This window comes from Pavona decussata, unplaced genomic scaffold (genome assembly GCF_977016875.1).
Source record: "Pavona decussata unplaced genomic scaffold, jaPavDecu1.1 SCAFFOLD_705, whole genome shotgun sequence".
NCBI lineage: Eukaryota > Metazoa > Cnidaria > Anthozoa > Scleractinia > Agariciidae > Pavona > Pavona decussata.
The window spans coordinates 58,108-81,238 of NW_028145897.1; the positions used below are offsets into that span (position 1 = coordinate 58,108).

General features: G+C 39.0%; 1 protein-coding gene across 1 annotated transcript in view; it reads right to left on the reverse strand.

The window, feature by feature from the left end:
- LOC146448984 (uncharacterized) overlaps positions 1-23,131 on the reverse strand; it is a gene marked incomplete at its 3' end in the record, with an annotated part of 85,567 nt that overhangs the window by 57,974 nt on the left and 4,462 nt on the right. The window contains exons 6-30 of the mRNA XM_085102062.1: positions 22,619-22,962; positions 20,840-21,083; positions 19,679-19,804; positions 19,195-19,320; positions 18,156-18,272; positions 17,912-18,037; positions 17,239-17,355; positions 16,797-16,913; positions 16,094-16,210; positions 15,838-15,963; positions 15,345-15,470; positions 15,068-15,184; positions 13,445-13,570; positions 13,166-13,282; positions 12,904-13,029; positions 11,771-11,896; positions 10,023-10,139; positions 9,202-9,324; positions 8,540-8,886; positions 5,559-5,799; positions 5,109-5,147; positions 4,576-4,922; positions 2,868-3,111; positions 2,622-2,651; positions 452-798 (exon numbers count right to left, since the gene is read on the reverse strand). Coding sequence (XP_084958188.1) covers positions 452-798; positions 2,622-2,651; positions 2,868-3,111; positions 4,576-4,922; positions 5,109-5,147; positions 5,559-5,799; positions 8,540-8,886; positions 9,202-9,324; positions 10,023-10,139; positions 11,771-11,896; positions 12,904-13,029; positions 13,166-13,282; positions 13,445-13,570; positions 15,068-15,184; positions 15,345-15,470; positions 15,838-15,963; positions 16,094-16,210; positions 16,797-16,913; positions 17,239-17,355; positions 17,912-18,037; positions 18,156-18,272; positions 19,195-19,320; positions 19,679-19,804; positions 20,840-21,083; positions 22,619-22,962 — 4,133 coding nt within the window. The remainder of the gene's footprint in view (positions 1-451; positions 799-2,621; positions 2,652-2,867; positions 3,112-4,575; positions 4,923-5,108; positions 5,148-5,558; positions 5,800-8,539; positions 8,887-9,201; positions 9,325-10,022; positions 10,140-11,770; positions 11,897-12,903; positions 13,030-13,165; positions 13,283-13,444; positions 13,571-15,067; positions 15,185-15,344; positions 15,471-15,837; positions 15,964-16,093; positions 16,211-16,796; positions 16,914-17,238; positions 17,356-17,911; positions 18,038-18,155; positions 18,273-19,194; positions 19,321-19,678; positions 19,805-20,839; positions 21,084-22,618; positions 22,963-23,131) is intronic.

Here is a 23,131-nt window from a genome sequence, read left to right on the forward strand (position 1 = left end):
ACCCATTTAGGGTCTCTACCACACAAAGGAAGTCCCTACCAAACAAACGTAACCTAAACAGCTTTGCACATAAAGTGTGCCGTGGCGATCTAAAAAAACTTCAAGATGACAAGAATTCCTAAACAGCTTTGAACCTCGGCATATGGACTTTTCCAACGATGCTCAGTACAAAATAAATAAATAAATAAATAAATAAATAAATAAATAAATAAATAAATAAATAAAGAAATAAATAAATAAATAAATAAATAAGTAAATAAATAATCAATAACAATAAAATAACATAAAAGGTTTAATTTTCACTCATCAAAATAGATACAACCAACCTTTTCCGGCAAGGGCACATACTATAAAATACCATGAAATTCATGGCGAAAACGTAGAGATTATACGTTTAAAAAGTCATCAAATTAAGGGAAACGATGAAATGTATGTAGAATGTTTTTCATACCTGTGCCAGTTCTGGTCTCATTCCAGCTTCTGTGGTAAATATCTCTCTGTCAGCAAGCAGCAAAGCTTTATCAATAAACGTGTAACCTCTCTGGAACCTAATCCTATCTATAAGACCATAGTATCCTTCCTCTGTTACGGCAGCGCCAGTGAGCCTGTTAAATCTAAACTCCACGTTAGCGCCGGTACTATAGGCCAAAACAGCAACGTGGGTCTTGTCTGGACCGACATTGAAGGCTTTAACCATGTCTTTCAGGAACTGTAGCATCTTTATCCAGTTCCTTCTGCCGATGCTTCCAGATGAATCCACAATAAATGCCACATCTGCCACGGCCTTGCACACAAATTCTGTGGGAGAAATATGTTGAAGGAAATAGCAAAGCTTCCTTATCTGCTGCAGCATGAAGAACACTACTTCTGATAGAACACATAACACAGCAAACCAAAACACTCGTTCTATAGATAGTTGAGTTACTTCCGTAAATTCTTCCAGACAGTGTGGTCTAACATACACGCCTGGATCTCCACTGCAGAACTCAAACCAGTGTCCCCGCTGAGCTGGTAAAAGTACGTCAGCTGCTGACCTCTCTGCAAGGCCTTCCATAAGCTGGTTAGAAAAGGAGGCTGCTAGCAGTTATGTCTGTGTCATAAATAATGCTCTGCGAATCAGGGACAATGCATCTATATTTGAGCAGGGACAGGTCGTAGAAAATTTCCTTTCGAACATGACAACTCAATGAGACGTTAATCTTAAGCGTAAGCGTACAGTACCCATGTAAACTAACCCGCTCTTCACCGATGGCATAGTACCAGGGTTGCTGAAATAATCTCCCATTGTTGACCTTTGTCTTAACAGTGCCAGCAAGCCCCATATTTGTCTAGTTTTTCCTGAACACAGTGGGCAATCCTCACCATGAGGACATTCCCGTCCTAAGTCTGCAGATCTCAGCCTCAGTTCATTTGTCAGGTAATACGACGACAAATTTGGTTATCTTTTGGCTACATCTCTTCCATATAATGACTCAAATGAAAACTACTAACAAAAATACCGTCAAGATCTATTGAGTAGTGAACAAAAACGTACCACAAAAAAACGGGAATAGCTACGGAAATACCTTGGCTATTTTACCTAAGCCTGTGCTTGGCAAGAATGCTGATAACCATTTCAAATACCCAAGGGTATAAGCTGAGGACAGCAGCTCAAGTAGAGCTTCATTTCTATTGACGCATTTGAAGACTTCATCCGTAAACGTTAAACCACGTCATACAACTCAGGGATTCTACTAAGAGCACTTTACGAAAGAATGAGATACACCATAAATTGAATTCTGCACATTTACGATGTGGGACCTGCTGCTGAGAGCTTACGCGTTTTATAGGTTATGGGAATTGCTGGCTGAGAGCTTATGGTTTTTATGAATTGAGTTTAATGCACCAACATCAGGCTTCTAAGCATTCCATGCCAATCAACCTCAAGGTACAACATCATTTCTCTGACGTTTGGAAGTTTATTTGCTGCCTCAGTTTTACCTTTCAACAATCCAACGGCACATATCACCTGGCATTCATTTTCCGGCGCAACCTTTATCATTTATTGCCATCCACCCGATTCTCACTCATACACTGTTACCACAACAACACTTAAATTATCCTTTGTAATATTGCTTTAACCCACAAAAGAACATGTACAAGACAAGCCATTTGGTATACCACAGACACTGACTCTTTTTGGCAAATAAAATAAGATTACATGACGCCTCCACATTATGAAGACAATTCCAAAAGTTTTCGACTTTGCCTTCTTCGGTGGATTTCTGTTACAATACAAAGGGCAACAAAAATCTACTGACATAATGCAAACCCGGAAACGTCTTGATCTCTCCCAAAAAAATTGTTTCTTTTTATTTCATCTGGTGTTAATGTTTATATGTTTAACCAAGTGCTACTCAGCTTTTAATTCCAATTTAATCTTCCTTGTTTGTAAATCATATTCACTTTTCCCCCATTCTTTATTTGTTTTTCTCTGTTCACAGATGCCGCGAAAATTTCTCCCCAACTTTGCGAAAAAACATAAACAGTAACACACAAATACAAATTGTGAAATCACGTGAAATAGGTCAGTAATTGAAGAACAAATCTTCGGTTAACTTAACAAACTGGTGCTTTCTTACCTGTTGGGATTGGTGTGGGAGGCGGTGGTGCTGAAAGAAAAAATACCACAATGAGTGACACGAAAACTACACCTGTTTAACCATAAAAACTAAAATATCCACAACATTTACATCTCACAGGAGTGAACGGAAAGTCCAGCAAATTTCACCAAAACAAGCAATGATCTTTATGCTCATATAACATTCTCCTCAGCTACCAGTATCATTATACATTCGAATGCTGTAATAAACAATTACAAACAATACCTAATTTACAGATGCCTCTCTTTATTGAATTAGCTTTGCCGTCCAAGTCCTCAAATGAGTCAACCGTAAATACATTATCTGGCCCAGAAGCAATTTTGCTAAGTTCTGACGAATCAACTTCTTTTCCTATACCCAACACGAACACGGCTGCTCCTTTCCTCTGAAGGCGAGAAGAGACCTCATTAAGAGACGTGTATGGTCCTTCGTCTGTTGTTTGCTTTCCAGATGTAATTATAAATACAGGCTACAAAAAAAGTCAGAGAAAACTCAATTCAAACAAACTGAACAATTTCGGATTGACTATTTCAGCTGTTTCGATACAGCTGTTGACGGACCGTACCTCACTTTTTCAACCGGCTATTTGGTAGTCTTCTCCGATACCGATCAATGTAAAATTTACACAAGTTATTGGTTTTGGATTGAAGTTTGTCAGGATCGATATTTTTCCTGGATTTTGGTATAATCAATATTACCATTACGATAATTAACAAAAATTTCGAAATCAGTAAATCGCGAATTTTGTACGTTCCAGAATGAACAGAAATGAAAAAAAAATTCATGTTTAATTAAAAAAATCGCGTAAGCGTTTAAAAACATAGAATTTGCATGGTAAACGTAAAGAATACGAAAAATAAACTCCTTCGAAGGATGACTTGATTATATTGCCAATATGTTGAAGTTATTGTTTAATGTCACCAAAGTCTTGCTGATTATCCCTGTTGCGAGCTTGAGAACGAGTTTAATCTCTGACATTGCTTGTTTAACAATTTTCCAACAAATTCAATGTTGACATGGTATGCTGGTACATTTAAATTAATTTGTACAACATTCTTTTGTGATTTTTATAGACACCCAAATAAAGAATAACACGGTATTTAATGCAATAAAATATACCAGTCCCTGCGGAATATCATACACACTGATATGAATATATTACCATAACCAATACTGAGCGAGTTTGTAACGTAAAATATTAACGTTGTTTTATGCGTCCTCTTAATCGCAAAATTTAATGATGTCATTCCCGAATATCAGCTTCAATGAAACTTGAATTAAAGTTGTTGACATCATCAAAAATGCGTGATGATCATCTTACAACAATTTATCGAGCGGTATCTGAGATTTATTAAAAAAAGGGCATCAATTAAAAATATTACAAGAAAAGTTACTACGAACAATCGCAAAGAATAAATTCGTTCTCGGTATCGAAACAGAGAAAATCAGTAAAACTTTGGTGGCTTCAAACAATGACTTTAAGGCACAGATTGACAATATTTTCAGGTCAGTTCATCAAAACAATATTAATGTTACGGTTCGTTCACTATTACCACAAAAAACTCAGTTATGAAATGTTTTAGTGATTTATTTGAAATGAAACGTACAGAATCTTTTGTTCTTGTCCGTTTGATTTGTCATATACCATAGTTTAAGAATTTAGTGGTGGCTTTTCTAATTGAAATCTGGATCTCCCCAAAATTACAGTTCACTAAGTTTTTGTGTTATCGCCGTCATGCAAATATCGATTGTGCCAAAATATGAGCCCTGACAAGGTTCAATCCAAATCCTCTCCGAAACCACTAATTGGAAAAAATTTCACATCGATCGGCAATGGGAAGACTACCCCATAGCCGGTTGAATAAGTGAGGTATGGTCCCTTAAAAAAACTGTTTCGAAATTAAATACAATTTTCACTAAAACAAACCCTTACCCTTGATACACCTCTCATTCCACCGGCCGGAGTCAACACTTCCTTGTCTGCCAGATCTAATGCTTTGTCGATTCGCCTTGAACCACCCTGGCATTGTAGGAGATCAACTCGTCTATTGACTTCTTCTCCATTCAGAAGGCTTCCAGTTAAGGTGTTAAACTTGAGTACCACTTCAGCATCAGTGCCGAATGGGATCAAGGCAATGCGTCCTACCGGTTTTGACACGTCGAAAAAGGTGACTAACGTTTTCACAAACTTCAGCACACGATTCCAGTTGTCAGGGTCATCACAGACAGATGAGTCAATAACAAAAGTTGTGTCCATAGGAATCGGGCATACATCTTCCACTAAGGAAAAAAAAGGACATAGTAAATGAGATTCCAATGCATGAGTATTGTTTTTTGTTGTTGTTTCTTTTTGTTTTTATCTTTTTCTCCACAGCCTGACCATACACATGTAAAGTAAAACAATGTAAGTAAAGGATAAAATGAAATCACAGAGTTGTTGATACAACAAGAATCAACATTAGTTACCTGGCGTCGTTGGCGTTGGCGTTGGCGGTGCTGTTGGCGCTATTAAAAAAAATATGTTGTACTATTAACAACAAGCAGGTATGACTACACAGCAATGATCACATTCAGTATGCTGTAAATTTGCCTCAGATGTAACCCACTCAAAAGTCTTCCCCGCGGTTGATATCATCAGACATAACTGTACAGCAATTTACAAGTTAATTACTATACCATGAATTTTAAGAGAGGAACGTATCCTAAAAAAGGACATGAAACGCGCATATTAAGAGACATAAGGAATATCTTACGCTTATCAGTTAGGAATGAATTTGTCATTAAGTCTTCTTTGCTGGCGATAAAAATATCTGCCTGTGGTCACAAATACTCCTTTTTTTCGTTACAAATACCAGCGTTCTAATTTCAAATCACAAATCGACGAAATTGTAAGTATAGACAGTTTGATGAACCTACCAGGACAAGAACTCTGCACAATAGTCTCCGCTACAGGTGCAAGTTCTGCAAAGCTAGCAGCAGTGAACACGTTATCATTTGCACTAGCAATGTCATTCAGCTGAGTTCGATCGATATTCCTTCCAATGCCAAGAGAGAACACTTTCACACCCTTGTTTTTGAGCCCGCGAGATGCCTCTGAAAGTTCTGTGAAAGAACCTTGATCGGTTGTTTGCTTGCCGTCAGTGATAACAATTGCGACCTACAAGTAATCAGATGTAGACCTTATCAAGAAAAAGTACACCGATACCAACGCAATTTCCATTTAGGGTTAACATTTTCCCAATATCCTTTTTAGTGCTCAATGCAAATTTTCAAAGTCCATTGCCACAATGGACTACTTCTGAATATATTTCCACGTACGACATTGAAGCGTGCTATGGACAGGAGCCACCACATATAACTTGATATTGCCATGGTGCCTTATCCCATCAATCACTCTGCTGACGAATGACTTTTAACTCCTTACAAAATATATTAACGTCTAAGACGCTGCTTTCGCCATGAGCGATGGGAAACACTGGGTTTGAGTACTCAAGCAGACGAGTTTCCAGAAAAAAGCAACATTTTCTCGACATTTGAATGAAATTATTATTTTATTGTCTGATATGTTGTCCAGTATCTTTGATCTCAACCTCTTCGTCTCCGTGTTTCTCTCTGATCCAGCAGCTCCTGAACCGCCGCCATTTTGCATTTTTCACTACTAAAATAATCTAGTTCTACGATGTAAAATGACTTAGTCGCAGACTAAAACCCCTACAAAACGCTGGGTGGGAAGTCGATTCGACCATTGCCAAGATACCATCATTCCATCCAATCACAGCCGCAAAAATACAATAGAAATTGCCAAACACTGTCCAGGCCCCGGTTGGGAAAAAAAAGAAAACCTAATTTGAATAATTCGTTGCACGGCTAACTACCAAAACAAATGCCAACTGTGCAATCTTCTTACGAGCTTGTTACCATGAACTGGCAACGACTTCCTTAGGGGTCTCAGTGGGCAGCGTAGAACTGGGCTAAGCACTGAAAAACTCAAAATGGCGGCGTTTGAGGAGTCCTTCAATTGGAGAGAATCAGGGATTAAACGCAGAAGAGGAGGTGGAAATCAAAGACAAGGGAAAACAAATCAGAAGGTAACATGACAATTTTATTCAAATGTGTATAAAATGCTGCTTTTTGCTGGAAATTAGTCTGCTTGAGTACTCCAACCCTACGTTTCTCAACGCTCATGCTCTCACAAACAGTTTACAACTTCAAAAGGTTCTATTTTAGCGAAGCTCCTCCACTGTCATTTCAGCGTAGCAAGTAAGATCCAAGTCGCTTTCTTTGGTCATTCCGTGCACCCTGTACGTACGTTAATTCGTTGCACTGGTCAATAGTTTGATATCTATATTTAGTGTATTGCAGGGGACGTTTGCTGTTTCGATTCAATCAATACAGGTGCACTTGAGCAGTGGTGAATTATCTGATTCTGTCAAACAGGCTTTTAGCCAGGACTTTGAAAGTGGGAGTCCAAATTTTATGTTGGCTGAAGGCCCACATAGCATGGCGCCGCAGGCGGCATGCTCCTAGGGGGGTCTGGTGGCATGTGCTCCCAGAAAATTTTGAAAAATTGAAGCCTCTTAGACGCGATTTCCACGATTCCGACAACTGTAAACGTCTTTCAATTTACCTATTAAACCGCTGTTTTTCCTTGATAATTTTACTAAGCTATCCTTTCCTCAACTTACCTCGTTTAACATTGAATTATATTTGGGACAGGAACTCCAGTTGTTATGAAGAGTGATTGAAATTTGAAGTTGTCAAGCCATGATTTACACGAAAGAACAGATATGCGTGGCTTTGTTGGTCGAACTGCATTCTGGTCTACAAGTGCCAGTCTCCCAATCTCAGAAATGCAATATCTTTTATTATTTTCAGTAAAGAACTTTAAGTTATGTGTTGTGTAGTCATTATTTACATTCAGACAATTGGTAGCGCAAAGCCTAAGACCTTCTCGAAGAAAACAAATCTACTCAATTACAACTGTAAGTCAGTTTAATAAACCAATATAAGGCCTAACCTGTCGAGCTGTTTATGGGCCTAAATTGTGCGTTATTTGGATTTTATATTCTTCGCCGTTGGCAGTCGAAAAATACTCTAGCTGCCTCGTAGTCGACGTCTTCAATTGGAGTCCCGGCGTAGACAAGATTCATATAATCACCAACGTGTGTATTTATTTATAGCTGCCAGCAAAGTAGCCTGGGGACGACTTGGTAAGCCAATCTCACTGAACAGCGGCTTTGCCTGTGAAATCGCTTTGCTCAACTTTGATTCATTTGATCAAAACAGAAAGGAAACTCGCTAAAAAAGTGTTAATATAGAAGAAAAATACGATAGCAACGCTAAAAAACTCTTGAGAGCAAGAAGAAATGTAAGTTTTATTAATTTATAGACAATGTTTTGTTACATTAAGCACAGAAGTTCGTAAATGGCCGCCCAAAACAGGCCGTCGAAAATCTCCCATTTCTGAGAAGTGGCCGTCCTTTGGACGGCTGGACGGCCGCCTGGCTTAAAGCCTGCTGTCAAACACATGGTTTCCTTCCCCAACGCTGAAAATCACCCCTATAGACCCCTTACAGAGGTAGTCATGAGTTTTGGTAAAACAGATATAAAACCCGGGAAGAAATGGGTTTGTCAATGAGCGGCGCGAAAAGACATTACTTAAACTATGCAGTAGAAATTCTATTATGGCTTAAGTTTGTACAGAATACAACAGCTACGCAAATATTGAGGAAGCAATACAAAAAATCTGTAAAAATGATGATTTTGTCTGCTATAATATGCTACTTCATCAGTAGCTGCCACTGTTCCCTATCTGTAAACATTATTAATAAAGAATGAAGCAAAAAAAACCCGTCAACTTAATACGGTAAGTATATTATTGAAAAGCCATATCATACCTGTGGTAGTTGCGACCTCATTCCATTTGCTGGTGTAAATATTTCTCTGTTAGCAAGCAGCAGAGCTTTATCAATAAACGTGTAACCTCTCTGGAACCTAATCCTATCTATAAGACCATTGTATCCTTCCTCTGTTACGGCAGAGCCAGTGAGCCTGTTAAATCTAAACTCCACGTTAGCCCCGGTACTATAGGCCAAAACAGCAATGTGGGTCTTGTCTGGACCGACGTTGAAGGCTTTAACCATGTCTTTCAGGAACTGTAGCATCCTTAGCCAGTTCCTTCTGCCAATGCTTCCTGATGAATCCACAATAAATGCTACATCGGCCACAGCGTTACACACAAATTCTGGCGGGAAAAAAACAAAGATCAACTAAAGTAGACTAAAACAAATAAATAAAACTATCCTTGACAACAGCTTCTTAATTCGTCATAGTTGTTAGTAACAGAATATTATAACTAGAACTTCCGCAGGATATTTCGGATAGCATTCACCATCCTGTAGCCGGCAGTTATGGTTTGAATGTAAGATTCGGGAGGCTGGCGAATCGGTACCAGATTTCAAAACAAAACAGCTAAAAGTAGTAAGCGGATGTTACTGAAGCAAAGAAAGAAAGAACAAATGGTTATGTTTATCTATTAAGAAAGAATCACGATGTTTACTTTCACAAGTCTGTTGATCGGCTTTCAGGACAAATCCACTGTTACAGGAACAGAAGAAGCTATCATCAGTGTTTATACAAACTTGTTGGCATCCTCCATTATCAACTAGGCATTCATCGTTATCTGGTGAAATTAAATTAACAACAAAATTGGTGTAAATCATGTCAAAGCAATTTTTTTTTGTTATTTCTTCAGACAGAGACACAAACACAGACAAAAAAAAAAAGAAGAGGGAAGAAAACGACTGAAAACGTGTTAAGGAGTTGCAAGGCACTAGCGACGCACAATAGGGACTTTAGGGTGCGAAGACAACGACGGCAACGAGAACGTCAGGAAACGTCTTTGCTCTCCGTTTACTGCTTTATGCCTCAGACAACAGGTTAACCTACAACCAGATGGGTGACCTGAGGCTTGTGAGCGACTTTTTTCCCGAGATTGCAAGATTAGATTCCCACTGCAAGTCTTTACGGTTAATTTTTGTTCACCATAACATTTCGGAAATTTAGTCCATTTTGTGAGGTGAACGTCAAATGTCGTTCCAATTACATGTGCTTAAGTGACACTCAGTTTCCACCCTTCTTTGGCAGCCTTTTATCATTTTTTGATCATAACGAGTGCTGCGGATGACTTTGACAAAATTCACAAAAACTAAGCTCCTTTAAATACAAGGAGCACCAAACCAACAATGAACCAATCTTTAAATAAAATAAGGCCTTGAGGGTACAAAGTATTTTCACGAGGAGACATCTTTAACACCCCGACCCTTTTTCTCATTTACTTTGAAGATCTGGTTTCGTCACTTAAGCGTGTTCACCGTATACCTGTACAAGTCTTGCCGTCTCCAGTATATCCTCTGCGACAGCGACAAACGTGGGATCCTTCAGTATTGAAACACCGTGCGTTGGAGTCACAGACATCGTTCTCACACTCGTTAACATCTGTAAAAAAAAAAAACAAGTAGAACAAAAGGAATTATCCAAACTTGGGCGCAAACTTCGTACTTTCAAAGGATCGATTGTCTCAGCGGTTGGGATTTATTGCCGCTTCAGAAGGTTTCGCAATCTGCTTCTTGTCAGGGTATGAAAATGGTGGCATTCACACAGTAATTTTGCAAAGTATTGGGAAATGTTTACTTCAAAATTTTGCGAGAGCTGGAGGAATTCATATAAGATGGCGTAGTATCCTATGACAATTATTTTTAAATACAGTAGAACTCCAACAAAGAGGATTTCACCCCATTTTTTCAGCCATTTACGATCAGCTTACTCGAACTCGGCTAAATCAAACTCCCCGCTAGCTCGCACTAATTTTACAGTTTCCTTTGACTCAAATCTACCCCGATAACGAATTGGGAGTTCGAGTTAGCGGGTTTCTTCTGTATTAAGGTTGCCATTTATCCTTAATATATTACAGAAACCGAGGAATACCCAATTTTACAGCTGTGCGCTTAGTGACGTGGGACCCGTTTCTCAAAAGTCCCGGTAACTTACCGGGCCCAATAAGTGATTTTGGTGACAAATGTTTCTTAACAGAAGTCAATTTTTGTTAGCTTTGAATACTAAATTTTAAAATCTTACAATTCTACGAAAACATTGGCCAAGTACCATGCTTGCAATCACTGTGTAATCGGCGAAAAATCCTTTAAAAGTATACTTATCGGGCCCGGTAAGTTACCGGGACTTTTGAGAAACGGGCCCCTGGCCCTAGAGTAGAAGAGAGGCTGGAGATACAAACCTTACTTCTTTTCATATGACAATCACGTTTTTATGCTAACTTGTTTTCATTTACACACGAAAAACACCCTTCAGTTGTATCAAAACAAAGTCATCTACAGCCTCACTCGAATTCAATTCCAGGGACCTTAAGTTAAGATGTATCCTAAGCATTGTTTCTTAAAACAATAGTCAATTGTTATAGAAATTGTTCTAGACTGTTGTTAAGAAATAACACTTACGATGAATTAAACTTAGGAGGGCTTCGTGAAACTGGCCACAGATCACTAAGCATACAATTGTAAAATGGGTTATTATTTTTACTCCAAGGCTGCGGTCCGTTTGTTCAACACAGCACATGTGCTTTCTTGCAAAGAATTTCTTCTACCTTACGAGAAGTTCATTCATTAAAGTTTGCTCAGTCAAATTCCCATTCTCCAATAGCATTAATTATAGCTAATTCTGACCCGTCAGCCCTGAAAGCGCTTAAAAGTTCGACATCTATTCGTCTCATTCACCGTCCACCAGTGCAAACGCCACCAGGAAACAATTGATAGTGTTAAATAGCATTTTCTGCCTTTTAAGGTTTTATCACTCTTGTGTATTCAGTTGCTTCTTCAACACCACATAAAAACAAATAGAGTTCATCCTGTCTAATTTCCTAATGTCTTGTTTTCATCTAAGTTTGGTCATCTTCTAGGTTACTATTGAAATATGCTATAAGTTAAGGTGAAATACAGCGTCTTGGCCAGTGACAATTTAGAAATTTCTCATTCAGTAGCATAGCAAGTGAATAAGGACCGCAACAGATAGCAGCCGATACCGAAAAGCACACTCTACAAAAACCTTCAATTTACCTGCACAGCTTTTGCCATCTCCCGTATACCCTACACGACAGCTACAGGTGTACGAGCCTTCAGTGTTGCTACATTCAGCATTGGTGTCACACTCGTTTCTTTCAGGGCTGGCACATTCATCGATATCTGCAAGTAAGAACAAGTGATGGATTTATACAGTGGAACGGGATTTCTTTCCTATGACCACACGTTCAGAAAAGCAACCACAACCGGGATCTACCAATCACATTTGGATGACACACGTAACCCAATGAAACACAGACAGGTCTTTTGAATAATTTAAATTCCTAACCCAAGTTGTTACTCTGCCCAACCACAACACACGTACCCATACAGCGCAATGAACCAATTGAATTCTACGTAAAAGGGAGTATGTAACGATTGGTTTTCATTTCACTTTTCATTGGTTGAGAATGTTAATCTCAAAGCGAAGTAAAGCAAAACCCAAAGCGATTGCCCATAATCCTCAAAGTTGAGGGGTAGGCTGAAGTGGTAAATGTAAATGTAAATGAATGTAAAAATTACCAAATTACTTTCGACACTCTACTGAAATATATATCGGGTTGCCTTTTGTCCGTTCATTCGTGGGGACCTGAACACTTGAAAATGTGTCTTTTTATGAATTACTTGAACGTCTTCATTATTCCAGTCCTCTCAGCATGTATACTGAAGACGAACAATCTACGAAATGAATTGGTATAAACGGAGAACAAATTGAAAAAATGACGGAAAACCAACCGTCGTCTACTCTCGTTCTCCATAAAGATTTGGACATTTTACACGGCTGGTTTGCAGAAGACAGCGAAGAAGTATACCATAATTCACAAGGCACGTGCACAACGATTGTTTTGCTCATTAAATCCTAATGTCTTATGACGTTCTCGTTGTCCTCGCCGTGTAAGTGGCTAAAGGTTCCGATTTTCTATGCCAAATCAACCAAATGAGCCAAATCAGCCCTATTAACCAGCACGAGTTAATTGATAAGTTGAACGTATTAAGCCAAACGTTCAAACAAACAAAACAAAGACGTCCGAATGATGTTTTCTTATGACTGTTTATCCTTTTACGGAGCTATAAAAAAGCTAATGAAATGTACAACAACCTAACATTCACTCCAACACAAATTTAACTACCTGCACAGTTTTTGCCATCTCCTGTAAACCCTACGCGACAGCTACAGGTGTACGATCCTTCAGTGTTGCTACACTCAGCGTTGGTGTCACACTCGTCTGTTTCAGGGCTGGCACATTCATCGATATCTGTAAGTAATGACAGATCATAAATTATAGTGGAATGGAATTTCTTTACCCTAACCACACATTGAAGACACGTAAAACGAACAAACTAAGTTGAGGATGTCACAAAACAGTGTTTACCATAGAGGCCTATTTTTACCTGTACACGTCTTTCCATCTCCTGTATATCCTACACCGCAGCCGCAAACATAGGATCCTTCAGTGTTGGTACACTTGGCGTCGGAGTCGCACACATCATTCTCACACTCATCAACATCTGTGTGCATAAAAGAATACAATCAAAGCAAGATTCAGCTTTGACGCACCTCTCCCCCTTGAAGCGTTCTCTATTTATGCATAGCAATAATTTTGTTGTCTTTCGAGAAAAATTATTGTAACAAATCAAATGTGGTTCATCCTTGGGACATTTTTCAATTACCTGCACAGCTTTTGCCATCTCCCGTATACCCTACACGACAGCTACAGGTGTACGATCCTTCAGTGTTGCTACAGTCAGCGTTGGTATCACACTCGTTTGTTTCGGGGCTGGTACATTCATCGATATCTGTAAGGAAGGACAAGTGCTGGATTACAGCGGAATGGGGTTTCTTAAGTGCCCAAATTAAAACAACCATATTCGGAATTTCCTAATCGAGTGATCGAAACAAAAAAAGAGATGTTTACAACTTTCAATGATTTTACAAAATTGAAGCAGACACGAGAAACACCGAACTAACAGCAGTAACAAATCAATGGAGTTCTGTTCTCTTGAAGGCCAGTCCTATGACCATACGAAATACTACACTGTGTAAACCTCAAAAGGCGTCCAACGTCAGTTTAAGGAAAACATGACTCCAATATTTTTGCGGTTATTTTGCTGAATGCTGGACTTTACTGAGTGCGGTTTCTTTTCTCCAAACTGGAAATTTGACTTGCAGTGTTGAATTTCGAAGCTATTGACAATCAAATAGCCATGTTCTGATATTTTAGAGTCCAAGCAAATTGAAATTACACACCGACTTTCACAAACGATCACTACTTACTGCTTATATAAAGTCTCACTATTATTGTTCAACAACTAAATTTGTCACTTTGCCCACATATGGTCAGGAAGCTATCACTATCTGTCTACACGACATATATTCAGGGAGTACTTAGGTTGCCGTATTTGGAAGTGTGCCGCACACATATCGATGGTAGCAGTCATTTTGATATGCGCGGACGTTTAAGCAGTGTTTTCCCAAAAACTTAACCTTTTTAACAAATTTTCCAGAATTTTCCAGAAGGTAAAGTTTAAATTGAAGAACTATGCTGTATTACCGAGGCAAAAACTACAAATTCCCCTTTCCAACCGCCAAAAGACTACTTGGTAAGCGGGTAATTTCAGTTTGTAATTTTGATTACAAACTTTTACTTTGAGTAAACTCTTAATTCCTACCATTTTGTCTCGGGTTTATTTGTTGTGATTATTTGTTGTCTTACCTTTAGCCGTGTTTATCATACAAAGATGACTTTACTTATTGTAAAAATGCTTTTGATGACATTTTGTTGGAAAATTACACAACTATCCAGAGCGACTCTTTCTAAGACTGTCATACTGAATTTTCATCTAGAAATAGATTTCGCTGATAACTCTTCTATCAAGTTCTATTGGTAAGTACGTAACAAGATATAAAATAAGATCGCAGAAATTTAACTTTCTTAAAATTTTCTGATTTGACCTTTTCACACCCTGGGTTGTAAACGCTGAAAATAGGTCGCGACAGGGGAATATGACCCACGTGGGGAGATCGTGAATCGTGTATCGCAACATGCAATTTAGTCCAAGTTGTCAAAGTGGAAGAGTTTTCAGCGAAATCTATTCTAGACAAAAATTGAATATGAGGATCTTAGAGAGGGTCGCTCTTAAATCTCCTACATCCCCGTCGGCTAAGTATCAGGTGATATTCCACCCATTCACCAGATGGTTCAAATGAGCACTGGAATTTCTTCATCTTTACTCCAACCCCCTCCCATCCACCCCCCCTCCCCAGCGTATCCATCAACGACAGGCTATTCATACCTGTACATGTCTCTCCATCTCCTGTGTATCCCACGTTACAGGCGCAAACATAGGATCCTTCAGTGTTGGTACACAGGGCGTTGGAGTCGCACACATCATTCTCACATTCATCAACATCTATGTTTAACACAAATAGAATCAAAACTAGGTCTTAGCTTCAGGCAAACCTCCCGCTCAGAAATTGCTGCCTCTATTCACAGCTATAATTTCGCTGCCCTTAAATGTTCCAGTAACAATTCAAATTTTGATGAAATGCGTCCGAAATTTATTAAGTCACCTGCACAGCTTTTGCCATCTCCTGTATACCCTACACGGCAGCTACAGGTATACGATCCTTCAGTGTTGCTACACTCAGCATTGGTGTCACACTCGTTTGTTTCCGGGGTAGCACATTCATCAATATCTGTAAGCCACAGCAATTGTTGGATTAGGAAGGAGATTTCTTTACCTTAAGTATAAGCACAAATTAAAGCAACCATACTGGGAATCTGCTAATCGAATGATCGAAATACAAGAGATGTTTACAACTTTCAATGGCATTACAAAATTGAACCAGACACGAGAAGCACCAAACTAACAGCAGAAACAAATCAATGGGGTTCTGTTCTCTTGTACTGTCAGTCCTATGTCCACAGAAATGGTACATAATGTAAACCTTACACAAACATTGCTGCCTCTCTCCACAGCTATAATTTCGTTCCTTTTCGATAAATATTCAACAAGTAACAATTGAAATTTCGATGAAATGCATCCGAAATTAATTTGACTACCTGCACAGCTTTTGCCATCTCCCGTATACCCTACACGACAGCTACAGGTATACGATCCTTCAGTGTTGCTACACTCAGCGTTGGTGTCACACTCGTTTGTTTCAGGGCTGGCACATTCATCGATATCTGTAAGTAAGAACAAGTGTTGGATTATAGTAGAATAACATTTCCTTACTGTATAACCATAGAATGAAACCAATGAACTCAGCCAAGGATCCATCACAAAGCAACGTTTAATATAAAAGAGTAGTCATACCTGTACAAGTCTTTCCATCTCCTGTGTATCCTACACCACAGCCGCAAACATAGGATCCTTCAGTGTTGGTACACTTGGCGTCAGAGTCGCACACATCATTCTCACACTCATCAACATCTGCGTTTAAAAAAAACAAACTTTGGTTTTATCAACAGAGTTGATAAGGCATTTTGGCCACCGTATAGAGATTCGAGTGCTGATATTTCGAGCGCTAGAATTTGTGAGAGCGAATCGATTCGCTTTGGCGAAGAGCTAATGGTAGTCAAGTATGCCATATCAACTCTGTTGATAAAACCGAATGTTCGTTTCCCCTTCCTACCGACAAAGAACCAAAGTTTCTTTACAAGCAAACACCCTTATTCATTTAATAAAAGCAGTTTGGTAGGTTCGGCTCGTGTTTTTCAAAGGAATATGTATTTCCAGGGTTTCCAAGGGTATTATTGAAATATTACTTGGAGTGAATACCTGAAAAACGCCGCACGTCATTATGAAAGTTACTATGGAAACTGCAATTTCCACATGTAGTTATTTCAAATCAATAAACCTCCTCTCAGCCAATCACAGTTCAGAAATGTCTCACTTAGACGTTAGTAAGAACAAGTATTGGATTACAGAAGAATGAGATTTCCTTACTCTATAACCAGATTGGAGACAGGTAAAGCGAACGAACTAAACACTGTTTATCGTAAAACAGCATTTTTACCTGTACACGTCCTTCCATCTCCAGTGTATCCTACACCACAGCCGCAAACATAGGATCCTTCCGTGTTGGTACACAGGGCGTTGGCGTCGCACACATCATTCTCACACTCGTCAACATCTGGATTTACCATAAACAGATATAAAAAGGATCTCAGAGACACACAAACATACACAAAACCTTTTAAATTTGATAACAAAATGCTTAAATGCAAATGAGGACAAGATACACCAGACTAACAGCGGTAGCAGACGTAGAGAAGAGACTGTTAGGACCCACCTTCTCTACTCCAAATACCACGAAACATTTCATACATTTCGAGGAGCTATTTTCACTCCCACCCACCCCTTTCCCTTGTCTTATAACGCCAACCCATGCCTGCCCTCCTTAAACGAAGTTACAGATACGATACTAAACATTGTTACACATCAAAGAGCATTCATACCTGTACATGTCTTTCCATCTCCTGTATATCCTACGTTACAGGCGCAACGATAAGATCCTTCAGTGTTGGTACACAGGGCGTTGGAGTCACACACATCATTCTCACACTCATCAACATCTGTGTTTAACGTACAAAAAAATAAAAATGACTCCCACTGACAGCTGGAATTTCGTTAATTTTGATTAAAATTTCGGAATCAAATCTCGAAATTGTATGTCTAAACGCGAGCAAATAAAACGGATACGAAATATGTAGGACTTCAAATAAGATTGCTGAATGTAAACGAGATCAAGATCAACCAAACTGACAGCAATGAAAGATTAAACCGACCTCCTCATTACCTTATCAAAAAAAAAAAGTTCGCAAGCCTCATCTTTTTTAAAACAGGTCCACTCCAGGACCCCGTCAACTCCTTTCCTGTACCCCGGGCCCCCATATTACACGAAGTTCTGGATCACTCACAACACAATGTTCAATGTGTCAGGTTATTTGTATTTATCAATTTTTGCAAGACTTAGGATTCATCAAGTTACCTAGCCGTAATTTCGTTGTTATGAGAAAAAAAACTTCGCTAAAAAATTAACATTCGATGAGATCTGGGAGGATCGCCAAAGAGGCCACTTCTGAAACATACGGTAACAATGCGAATTGAGCAAAAACACTATTTAATTACCTGCACAATTTTTGCCATCTCCTGTATACCCTACACGACAGCTACAGGTATACGATCCTTCAGTGTTGCTACACTCAGCGTTGGTGTCACACTCGTTTGTTTCAGGGCTGGCACATTCATCGATATCTGTAGGTAAGGCAAGTAGAGGACTAAGAGAGATAAGAGACATCTACACACAAACAAGAGGAAGAAAAAAGTGGTTCCGTCACAAAAGTTGTTCAATGTTGACAGAAACGTATTATACCTGTACATGTCTTTCCATCTCCTGTATATCCCACGTTACAGGCGCAAACATAGGATCCTTCAGTGTTGGTACACAGGGCATTGGAGTCGCACACATCATTCTCACACTCATCAACATCTGTGTATATATAAAAAAATAGAATCAAAGCAAGATCTCAGTTTTGACGCATCTCTCCAGCTCAAAAATACCTTTCTGGATAGCTATAAATTCGATCCAAGAAAGCCATTGAGGCTTAATAAACGGGCTCATTTATTGCAGATTTATGCCGCATTCTAGTTTGAGGTCATGGTCCTTAATCATCTGAAACAATTCGTAAGTTTTGCGTTTTTTAATTAAGTTTAAATTTAGAAAACTGTTTGGAGCCTTCGGAGTGGTTGGCTTTGGAAGGTGAAATGGAAGAGAAAAAAAACAGAGAGAGAGAGAGAATTCGCCATGGTATAAGAGGAAGCAGCATACCACCGCGTCAGGCACGCAGGCCAATACTTTAGGATGAGTAACTTTGTTATTTCATAATTACCTTTATTATTATCTCCGGGTGCCAAACCATCTTTCACCCGTGTCGCAACGATTATAAAAGCTCAACAACTTCGGAACACCAAAATAAATAAATAAATAAAAAATGTGCGAACCAGTTCGGAACATCATTAGATGTTTCTCCATCGCATTTGCTCCTTTAATTTAGCGCAAAATCCATGCAAAATCGGACCACAATCTCAATCTGCTGATTCTGCTTGAGCCTTTCAACACAACTCTTTTTTTTTTTTTTTTTGTCAAAATACAAATATGAAGTCTATAAATCGATTTTTTATTCGATAGTGAGCTTGGGCTGCCAGCATATTACCTGGTATTCATAGGGAAAAAAATTCCTCTGCCCTGACGGGTTCTCGAATCCACGATCATCAGATCGCCACGTTTTGACCGAGCGACAGCTAGCAGTCTAGTGTGGATGACCGACACGAGAAAAAAAGGGGATTTCTTGAAACAAAATCCTTGTAGCAAATCAATTTAGATGAAATGCTCGAGCAAACTATTCAATTACCTGCACAGCTTTTGCCATCTCCAGTATACCCTACCCGACAGCTACAGGTATACGATCCTTCAGTGTTGCTACACTCAGCGTTGGTGTCACACTCGTTTGTTTCAGGGTTGGCACATTCATTGATATCTGTAAGTAAGGTGGGTAGGACAATAAGGCTAAGTGACACCTGGCTATTCTGGGAATTTATAAAAGCTTCCCTTCAAAATGGGAAAGCCACCTAAACTTGAGGGAAACAGCTGAGTGCCATCTTGTGTAAGCGAGTACCTTTCTTAATTGAACGGCCATCGTTATGAAATACCACTTGAGCTGGTTATCGGCCAAATGCCCATATAAAATCTTACTTTAGAGAACTTTTCCCTATGATGGTCATGGTTTTTTATCCCGAAAGGTTTTGAAATGGATACAACATTTTCAATAGCTTAAGTTGGACGAAAACTTGACAATAGGGTTTCATAAGTGCAAATCAAGTGTATAAAAGACTTACCTTCACACGTTCTGCCATCGCCTTGGTATCCGCTAATGCAGCTGCATAAATAGAATCCTTCAGTGTTGCTACATTCGGCGTTGGTGTCACACTCGTTTGTTTCAGGGTTCGCACATTCATCGACATCTGTGAAAAAGGTACGAAACTAAGATTGGTGGGTGAAATATTTTGATGGCCTTACCCTTCGCCCTCCTTTCAGCTAAAACGTTAAAAAACTACATCACAAGACAGAGTCTTTAGATTGAACTAACTCGCATGTCTAAAAAATCATGCTTTCTGGAAACAGCAGGATCAACACTTTCCTTTTTTTACTGAGCAAGACCACAAAGGACAACCGGGTAATAAATTTGAGACCACTATGACAACCTAAGCAAGTATACGGCCTGGCCCAGACTGTTCCTGCCTACTTTTTGAAAAATGTTGAGATTTGCCCAACAGTAGACCGTTACTAGCAAAACAGCCATTAACGGAAAGAGAGAATTGGAGTAAGTGAAATTAATGAGTTTCTTTTCTTAGCAAAGACTTAAGTAGGAGTATTTTAAACATGTCAAAAAATGCAAAAAGTATCAAGTGTCTCAATTTATTAGCATAATTAGCTTTTCTCTCTGAGATTAACAATGCTCCAGCTTGTCCTTAAGTTGGCATCTCGGTAAAGCCGTCTCGGTAAAGCTAAAAAATCTTGGCCCTTTAGGATCCACACTAAGGTTACTATGCCATGAAAGGACTCGTGAAGAAAGCTATCATTGTAAACCACGGTACCATTTACACGTTGAATTTTTGTCAGTTTTTCAGTCATAATTTTTGGATAGCATGCAGTTCTTTAGAACCTCTAATTTCGTTGGACCTGTATACCATGTAGCTCTATTGTTTCAGGGCTAGGGTTCGCTGTTTGTGTTGTTTGTTCATTGCTGCGCTAAAGTATTTTTTCGCTTCCCTGGGAGGCGTTCTTAGACCTGCGTGATGGCTGTATTGTTGGTTAAGCCAGAGTCCACAAAATTTGTATTTCTTAACTGAAGCCGTTCACGTCCACTTAAAACTCTTGTGACCTAAGCTCAGCTTCAACGGACTCACAGATATAATAACCACCGGGAAAAAATTGACACTGTTACCGGATACCCAGTGCATCATAACAATGGAAAACAAAGCATAAAATGCAATTACCTAGTACACAGATGCCTTTCTTGATTTCATTAGCTTTTTCTTCCAAGTCCTCAAACGAGTCCACTGTAAAAACATTTTTAGGTCCAGCAGCAATTTGGTTCAGTTCTGAGGGGTCAACGTCTTTTCCTATACCCAACACGAACACAGCTGATCCTTTACTCTGGAGGCGAGTGGACGCCTTATCAAGGGGCGTGTAGGCTCCCTGATCTGTTGCTTGCCTTCCTGTTGTGATTACCAACACAGGCTAAAAAAATGAGACAAAATGAGAATAAGAAATCAAAATTGAGTCACTTTAGTGGAACCATATTTATCAATTTGAATGGGCCACACTGGCTAAATAAAGTTTACTTACTAATACTTCATTCAGAAAATTTTTAGCCCTCCCTCACTTAAAAGGCTTTGCGCACCGCGGGAGTTGTTCTTGAATTTCCTATAAACACGAAATTGTCTCTGATCGGATTATCGTTTAGAAATCATTTCCTTTGGAGCCGCCTTCAGGATGATAGGTTCATACGCTTGTACGAATTTTATTCTTCCATTTCAAGTTATTGTTCCCTTGAATGATATTTGAACTATACTGGCAATATGTGACTTTTTCATCTTTAATACTTCGTCAGTCGCTTCTAAGTGACATCTCGTAGTTGATAATGCTGTACAGGTATCCTGAAGGAAGATATACTTCTTAGAGACTCTTCGCATAGTTTGTATTTTAAAATAAAGAAACTGGCGGATTTGATGCCTTGCTGCATTCATCTTTTGTGGGGATGTTCCTGAATTATATCGATATCTCACCTTGGAGAAAGCCTTTGCTACTTTGACCACCACACACATTTTATAATTTGTACTGTATTTATTTTTATCTGTAATCATTTGTTGTAATACTTTTCTTTCTATGTTAATGTTGTGTAAATAGTGTGAAATAAATGAACTATGAACCATTGGCAAGTAAGTTTGATCAGTTCGAAGTGATTCAGGATTCGCCTGATGCATGTAAATAAAGTGCCCAACAGATATTTAAAAAACCGTCCCTCGATTTTTTCTCTGGTTGAATGCACTTGAATTAAAATATTCATTTACCTAGTTAGCCGCAGATTCATAAACACGTGAAGTAAGAATATCCTTTCATGGGTTTACTATAAAAGGTAGAAATATTCCGAATATTTATGTCCTTATCGCCATGATATGTGATGGACCTGATCAGGACTATTTGGGAAAACGATAATGAGCAAACCCGGTACAATTTCTCTCCTTGCCAACTTCTATAATTACCTGTTTATTCTACGGCATAATAAGATTAAAATTCAAGGACTAAAACTATGCCAATGTCGAAATCTTTAACTGATCGAGTGCTCTCGAGAGGGCTCCGCCGCATCGCTAAGTGGCGGTCAGAAATGCGGCCAAACCATCGACTTTCTCTTGCTAAAGCTTTCACACAAAGAACTACAGCCAATTCCATCGCATTGGAGAGTAAATATCTTTTGTAGCCGCAACGAGATTCAAGTAAATCGGACAAACTGAAGACAAACAAATCCATCCGATTTCCCTCCCCTGGAACTATTCTGTTTAACTCCTTAACCCCTGCTTCCAAAGACCTAATAATTGAAGCATTAGTAAACAATAACATCCGCGCACAAGGCCTTTTGGGTGAAGGTGAGCCTTTAATGACAAGCAGGTCCAGTAACCAAACTAAGAAGAATAAAAAACTTCACTTCACTGAACCTAACTTAAGAAGCATGTTTTGGAAAAATAAATATAGATATTCAATCAGAATTCTCTTACCCTTGAAACACCTCTCATTCCACCAGCCTGAGTCAACACTTCCTTGTCTGCCAGATCTAATGCTTTGTCAATTCGCCTTGAACCACCCTGGCATTGTAGGAGACCAACTCGTCTGTTGACTTCTTCACCATTCAGAAGGTTTCCAGTTAATGTGTTGAACTTTAGAACCACGTTAGCATCAGTGCTGAATGGGATTAAGGCAATACGTCCAACAGATGGTGACACATCAAAATACGTGACCAAAGTTTGGACAAACTTCAGCACCCGATTCCAATTGTTAGGATTATCACAGAGAGATGAGTCGATAATGAAGGTTGTGTCCATAGGGATCGGGCATACTTCTTCTGTTGGCAAAGAATTATGACAAAAAGTAAGATATTAGATACACGAAAATAACATGAATCCTATAGACTACCTTGTTTAAAGCCTGGCTTTACATAGAAAAGAAAAAACGAAATTCGAAAATCAAGATCACATTCATCAAAACCATAGTTAATTGAGAACAATGACAAT